Source organism: Leptonychotes weddellii, chromosome 3 (genome assembly GCF_054177405.1).
Source record: "Leptonychotes weddellii isolate Sample4059 chromosome 3, ASM5417740v2, whole genome shotgun sequence".
Classification (NCBI taxonomy): Eukaryota; Metazoa; Chordata; class Mammalia; order Carnivora; family Phocidae; genus Leptonychotes; species Leptonychotes weddellii.
Genome location: NC_138371.1, coordinates 41,010,568 through 41,017,944, shown reverse-complemented (window position 1 = coordinate 41,017,944; position 7,377 = coordinate 41,010,568). Strand labels below are relative to the sequence as shown.

Below are 7,377 nucleotides of genomic sequence, written 5' to 3'. Positions count from 1 at the left end.
GGCAAAACTGTAGGGACAAAGAACCAATCAGTAGTTGCCTGTGTTATGGTTAATTTATGTGTCAACTTAACTGGGTCGTGGGGTTCCCAGATATTTGGCTAAACATTATTTCTAGGTTTGTCTAAGAGAGTATTTCCAGAGGAAGTTAGCATTTGAATCTATGGACTCATGGACTCAGTAAAGCAGACTGCCCTCCCCAATGTGAGTTGGCATCATTCAGGGCCCATTAAGGACCTGAAGAGAACAAAGAGAGGAGGAATGAAGAATTTGTTCCACTCTACCTGACTGTTGGACTGGGCCATTGGTCTCCTCCTGCACTTAGACTGGATTTACACCATCAGCTCCCCAGGTTCTCAGGCCTTCAGACTCAAACTGAATTACACCACCAGCTCTCTCCAGGGTGTCCAACTTGCAGAATGCAGATTGTGGGACTTTTCAGCCTCCATAATTGAGTGTACCAATCCCTTTAAATAGATAGAGAGATTGATCGATCTTATTGGTTCTGTTTTTCTGGAGAACTCTGAATAATACAGATTTTAGTACTGAGAGTGGGATGCTGCTGTAATTAACAAATACCTGAAAAGGTGAAAGTGGCCTTGGAACTGGATAAGGGTACAGGCTGGAAGAGTTTTAAGGTGTGTGCTACAAAAAGTCAATATTGCCATTAAAGGACTTTTAAACATGATTCTGGCGAGGACTCAGAAAGAAAAGAGGAGAGCTGGAGAGAACTAGGGATCTGTCAAATATGCTCAGCTTCCCTTCTCAACAAAGGAGCCAAGCTTTCCTAGCTCTCTTCTATGAAATGCCTAGGGGAGTAACTGATAGTTTAATAGCACATGCAGAGAATATCAAGCCACCTTCCATCATCCTCAATATCATCTTAATTCTTTCTGGTCCTCCAAACGCTTTAGAAAATTTTGCTTGTGTATTAGTGCTTAAGAGCCAATCAACAAAGATTGATGTATTACTATACAAATGCCAGCATATGAAAGAAACTGTCAGACTTAGGAAGCAGAATTCATTATACTTAACAATTCTTGGCAAAGTGAAACCCCACACAATCTAAATTTCAAATAGTGGACTACCTAGCTCTGGCTATCTTCCAATTGTTGCTTACTGCTGCAGTACCTATCTATAGGCAATACTGCTTGCCTGATACAATTTCATCAGTCCTTTTCCCTTCCGATTTCTTCTTAAGAAAACATACTCTCTTGTAACTCTCTTCTTCCTATGGATTTTCCCCGAACTTTAGACTAAAAGCTAAGTTAAGTATTTTCCCTTTTTGGCTGCCATTAGTTATTCCTCCTAGTTTCCCCAGTAACTCATGTCTCAATTCCACAAAACATTCCTTCAAAATAAAAATGTAGGTATCTTTCAATCCTGCAATACCTATTCTAGGAAGCTCTCCTATAGCAATAGCAACAAATTTATGTGTTCTATAGCACTATTTGCCACTTTAAAAATGGAAATGACTAAATATCCACCTTTGAGACAATGATTTAATCAATTATGGTACATTTGCTCTACAGAATACTATGCAGTCATTAAAAAGATAAAATCTGTATGCAGTGAAAGCATAAGAGAATAAAGAATTCTGTAGTGCACTGTATTGAAGAATAATGTTAAGGTATATATATACCTAGAAAAATATCAGGAAGCACATACACCAAATTTTCAATGGTGGAGATATTTGTGGGGTATAAGATGGGCTGGGATCATTCTAACCATATTTCTGTACTGAAATTATTTTACTGCAAATCTGTACTAACGTTGAATTTTTAAAATATTTTTTAACCGGCACAACTTTAACAAACACATATTCATCATGTTAAACATCCTCACAGAAATCTTTTTTTCTCATGTTACGGTCTTACTTTCTTCAGCACACAATCTTATTTACTTGTCTCTCTCCCGTTGAATCCCGTCTGTCTTGCGCTGTGCCTCACAATAATTATTTAATAATTGTTATTTGTCTCCAGAAAAACTGAAGAGTTATAAATTTTAACATATCAAGAGGTAACGCGTACAAGTCAGATCTCCTGTTCCTGCTAAAATTAAGCTGTCAGTGGCTCTTCACTCTTCGTAGTGATACAGAGCTGGCAGAGAGGATCGATAAATGTTTACTGGATGAGTGAATAAAGATAAGCGCCTCTAATATACAGGGACCACAAAAAAAAAAAGTACATAACTTTACAAAAAGAGTATAGAGTATGTTAAGGCTTCCTCACCCACAGGCACGGTCGACTAACGGGGGAAAGCTAAAACCAAAGCAACAGGCACAGAAGAACCCGTAGCAAGACATGGAACTTGGGCGGGGGTGGGAGGGAATGTCAGATCAGTCCGAGCGGCTCCATCGAATCGGTGAAAGAAAGATGCACCAGAATCCCGGAGCAGGAGCCAGGCGTCCAAAGGAAAAAGCAAGGCCCTCGGAGTTGTGGAGATTCTACAGGAACCTATGGTACGCTCAGCGGAACAGGAGAAAATGACGACTAATGGGTGGGGAAACAGCTATGCAAGAAGTAGACAGCTACCTTTCCACCCAAGAACTCAACTGCGCGGCCGAGAAACCAAGCGGTACAAAACGCTGGCGTCATCTCTCAGAGCCCGAATCAAAGCGGAGAAAGAAGCGGCCTGGTGGGTGGGGAAGGGAGGTGACTGGAGGTCACGTGATAGGACACCCTTCTCTTCTGGCGGAAGAAGATATATAATCAAACTGACAGGGCCAGAAAAAAGAAAATTAGTACTAAATAAAAGTTCAGGGGTGTCTAATATAAATTCATTGTCTCTATGTCTCTGTTTCGCTTCCACCTTTTTTACATGTGTCCTAATTTAACGTTTCCCACACAAAAGATGGCGGCACATATACTGGATCCTACCATCGAGACTGAAGCCTAGAGGGGCCCAGGCACGGGTTGTGTGGGCTGCGACTCGTGTTCTACGGCCCGGCCTCCCTAAAGGAAATTCTGGGCGGGCTCACGAGCGTGAGTTCCTGCATCTGCGCAAAGATGGTGGAGGAGGAGAGTGTCCGCGTGGTTCGTTGTGGCGGCAGCGAGTTGAACTTCAGGAGAGCGGTGTTTTCTGCAGATTCTAAGTATGGGGCCCCCGCGCATTGCCAACCGGGCTGAGGGACGTGAGTCGCCGGGGGGGGTGGGAGGAAAGAACTGTCCGGCTCGTCCGGACTCGCAAACCCGCGTTCTGGGCTCAGGGAAGGGGGAGGGTGCGGGGGAGCTCCCGGGGCACGCGTGAGGGAGCCGGTGCCTGAGTGCTGTTAAGAGGAGTGAGAAACCACTTCGTGCCGTGGCACCGCAGGCTGGGGCGCGCTTCTCCTTCTCAATACAGTTTACCTGCAAGTAGATTGAGGGACCGGGGGCGAGCCCATGTGTCCAGAATCAGCTCCGCGTTGGGGGCAGCGAAAAAGTCCAGGCACAGGTTATGTACGCTGCCGCTCTTGCAATACCACGAGGAGTATTCCTCTTTCGGAAAGAATCGGGACTTTGAGTTACTGAGAGAGTGAAGATGTCCGTTTTCTCCACACTGCCCTATTCTCTGAAAAGGTATTTTGGCAACCTTTTTGCAGCTTTTCCTGGGTACGGATGTTAGATTCTGTGCGGGATAATAACATATATAAACCTTGGTCCCTTTTCTCGGGAGTTCAGTATAGCTGGAAACCACACTACTGGCTGGGTTCAAAACCCGGTTCTCCCATCGTGTGAGCTTTGCAAGTTTTTAATCTTTGCCTCAGTTGCCTCATCTGTAAAACAGGAATGGTATTTTGTAGTCTGTCTCATAGGGTTGTTAAGAGGGTTAATTGCTTTAATACATATGAAGCAGTTAAAATAAGCCTGGCAGTTAATGTCTCAGTGTGTGTCAGCTGTCATCATTATTGCTCTGTTGTCAGCATCATCTAGAAGTGACGCAATGTAGGAAGAGATTTCAAATCATTTAAGGACAGAGTAGCCCTTAGTAAAAACGCTTAGAAGAGTAAAGATTATATCTTATGAAAGTTTGTATCCCTCACAATATCTTGCTTATGAGTATATGATAGTTGTTGAATGCATACATGACTGAAGGAATTTTCATAAACTGTCCTAGAGGCAAAAAAAAAAGAATCATACTTGGTCTTTACATGAAAGAGGATTTTGTTGATATTCATCTTCTAAATCAGGAAGAAACCCAGACTTCAAAAGGGTGCCAAAGTTCTGCCACTTTGGACTTACATCTAGATAGCCAGTTTCTTGTTCCAGTGTACTGGAACTCTAAACCTTATTCGCTATAAGGAGATTCACTGTGTTTCATTTGCTCAGTCCTACAATTTATTTGTCAGCTGTCTATTATAACAGGCTGACATAACAAAAGCTAACTTTAATATGGATCCTACCTTCAAGACCTTACAATCTAATGAGGAAAAGAAAATAATAATGTTAATTTAAATAATTTTATAATTAATAATAATTGTAACAGGTTTCATACTGTGGTACTTTGGGAGTTCATAAGAAGGAGAGAGTACTTCAGACTGGTGAAGTTCCTGAGGAAGTAACCTTTAGGCTAGGCCTAAACAGGTGAATGGTATTTTGACTAGGGGATGTGGACAGAAGGCATTCCAAATTGGGGGCACAGTACAAGCAAAAGGAATGAACAGACTGCTGAACAGACTGTGGTACAGTTAGCTAGTGTGAATGGTATATGAAGAGAGCTAGTGTGGTTGGAAAAGGAACATGAAGCCAGTTCTTGTTTGGTCCAAAGAGTGTATTTTTTTTTTAATTCCCTAGATGGAGGGTGGTGGGAGGTAACATGTTGTGGTTTCTTCAAGAAAAATTAATCCAAAAACTGTGTATACAACTATGTAATAAGTGGTGGAGAACAGCAAGATCAGAGGTGGGTTGGCTTAGCATACTTGAGGTACAGTGTTGGCATGGAAGGGAGAGTGATGTAGTGAAAGTTTCCCTTCAGTAGTAGGACCTTGAAAGACTAATGGGAGTTTGCCCCACCATTGATTTTGGGGGAGGACATCCAGGCAAAGTGTGCAGCTTGAAATTGCTGGGGTGGGGCTGGGGGTAGGGAGTTTCATGTGTGTAAGTCAGTATAGTTGCAGCATAAGGGAGGTGGTAGAAGAATCTGGAAAAGTATAGATAGGACTTAAAAGGCGAATGCAGGCATCCAAGCAAGAGATTGCTTTGGCCTGAACTAAGATAATATTGAAGATGAAAAGACAGAATTTTGGAGTGATTTGGCAATTAGGATTAACGAGAAGATGTTGAGTTCATTTTGGGGCGTGATGAGTGTAAGGTACCTGTGAAACAACCAGGTGGGCCAAGCAAGCGGTAGGTAGAAATTCAGTCCTGAAGGTTGGGGAATTTGGTGAAGATTTAGATGTGTTGTTGTTGTTGTTGTTTGGTTTTTGTCTGTATAGAAGGTAGTAATTAAAATCAGTTCTCTAGCAAATTAATAGGGTTATAATGAACTCATCAAGGATTTGAATATTATCTAAAAGATACTATAGGGGTTGGCTAGGTTATACAGAAAGAAGGTAATTTTGTATTTTGCTTCAAGGAACTTATCAAGAAAGCTGAAATAGTAAATAAAACAATAGAATTGTGGAATTTTAGCTGTCTCCTCTTGGTCACTGGGGCCTCTTGGAACTAGGACACAAAAACTGTTCTGCCTACTTGAGAAGGTTGTTATGAGAGGCAAGCTGAGAGGTGAGTATACATGAGAGTAGATGGCATTCCTGTATCAGATATTACTGACTCCCGGTCCAGCACTGTATTACATCCTGTTACTTCCCACATTTATAGGATGCTCTGCATTAGGTTGCTAGGATATAGAAAATTTAAAAAGTGGGTCATTTTTGCCTTTTGCATTCTTAAATTCCCACAAAGCTAATGTCCGACTCTAAATATTTTTCTTTTGCAGACCATTCTGCGTACTGCTGCTGTAATACTTTTCCTTAAGTGTTACTGTCATAATATTATTACTCTCACCCTTATTCCTAGCCTTACTCCGAACCCTGTAACAATCTTCTGTTGCCTTCCTTAACTATAGCTCTTTTCTCTGGCTTATGAAGCTTCCCTGATCTAGCTGAACTCTGCTTATCCCGTTGTGTTTCCTGACATAACCCATTGTACACACTTTGCTTGTTAGATAGGTACATTTCCTGTCTCTTGTAGGTTCTGTGTTCCTTATTTCCCAGCTTTTGCTTATGTTGTTACTCTTTTTCCTTCCCAGCTCTTAAATTATGCATCCTTCAGAGCCTCATTTAAGTTCTGGTTCCTGCTTGAAAGCATCCCTAACTTCTTTCTTCTCCACTTCATCAGCAAAGATGATTGAGTCCTGTGTGACAGGCATTGTGGTGGGTGCTTTACATGCATTTCTGTCTGCAGGATTTAGGTATTATCCTAATTTTATGGAAGCATTTATTGAGTGTATACTGTGTGTATTATGGGTGCATTTGCATGTGTTGTTTCATTTCGTCCTCATAATAACCCTGTGAGGAAGTGTTATCTGCATCTTAAAGTGGAGAACAGTGATGTTTTAGAGAAGTAAATTCTCCCAACATTATTCAGCCCATATGTGGCAAAGCTGGCGTTCGAATCCATTTGTGTTTGACTAGTTAAAAATGCATTCTTTTCCTACTATACTATATTTCTGTTATTAGATTTATAATAAGTACACACACCCTTCCTCCCCTGAAAGAGCTTACAGTCTGGTAGGGGAAGTCTTTCAGTATGCCATGCGGTAAGTGCCGTGATAGAGCTAAGCCTCCCTACCATCTTGTAGAAACATTCAGAGTGGTGCTGATCTGGAGTGAGAAAATGTGGGAAGGCTTCACCTGAGCTTAATCTTATCTTAAGGAAGTAGTCATAAGAAAGAGTGTTCTGTGTAGACCGAAAAATGTACAGAAGTATAGAGAGAGCATATCATTTGGGGGCTTGCATTCAAATTTAAAGCCATTCTTTACCTAGGAGCAAGGAGAGAGGAAATTCCTTTCCTCTGGGGAAGCATATCAGAGTCAGGTGTTTTCTTGGCACACCGTACCCCCTCCCCCCACCATCTTCTAAAGGACTGCCTAGAGGACCTATTAGTACTAATGGAGTATGTCTGTGGGGAGTACGAGGATGTTGGAGCTGTGAACCACTTGAGTAGAGCATGGTTTTCAAGTGAAAAAGTAGTTCCAGGTAGACCAACTCAAATCACCAAAGGCCTTAAGAGTTTCGATCATATCCTAAAGGCAGTGGGAAAGCACTGACAAATTGTAATTTAATTTTACCTCTAAGGAAGTAATGTCAAATTTGCAAAATTAATCTGGTATGAGTAGGAAAGATGAATTGAAGGGCCACACCTAGAGACTATAGGAAGGAAGCCCTTAAGAGTGGTCCA

General features: G+C 41.8%; 1 protein-coding gene and 1 long non-coding RNA gene across 3 annotated transcripts in view; one reads left to right on the top strand and one right to left on the bottom strand.

The window, feature by feature from the left end:
- The window catches only part of LOC115943012 (uncharacterized), a 221,002-nt gene that overhangs the window by 189,329 nt on the left and 24,296 nt on the right, over positions 1 to 7,377 (bottom strand). Inside the window, exons 3-4 of one of the 2 annotated variants that reach the window (XR_014143465.1) lie at positions 2,877 to 3,751; positions 282 to 464 (exon numbers count right to left, since the gene is read on the bottom strand). This is a non-coding gene — a long non-coding RNA (uncharacterized LOC115943012). The remainder of the gene's footprint in view (positions 1 to 281; positions 465 to 2,876; positions 3,752 to 7,377) is intronic. The other variant, XR_014143466.1, reaches the window with a different exon arrangement.
- The window catches only part of WDR75 (WD repeat domain 75), a 33,713-nt gene continuing 29,312 nt past the window's right edge, over positions 2,977 to 7,377 (top strand). Inside the window, exon 1 of the mRNA XM_081813986.1 lies at positions 2,977 to 3,091. Within this exon, the coding sequence (XP_081670112.1) occupies positions 3,006 to 3,091 (86 nt within the window). The 5' untranslated portion in view covers positions 2,977 to 3,005. The remainder of the gene's footprint in view (positions 3,092 to 7,377) is intronic.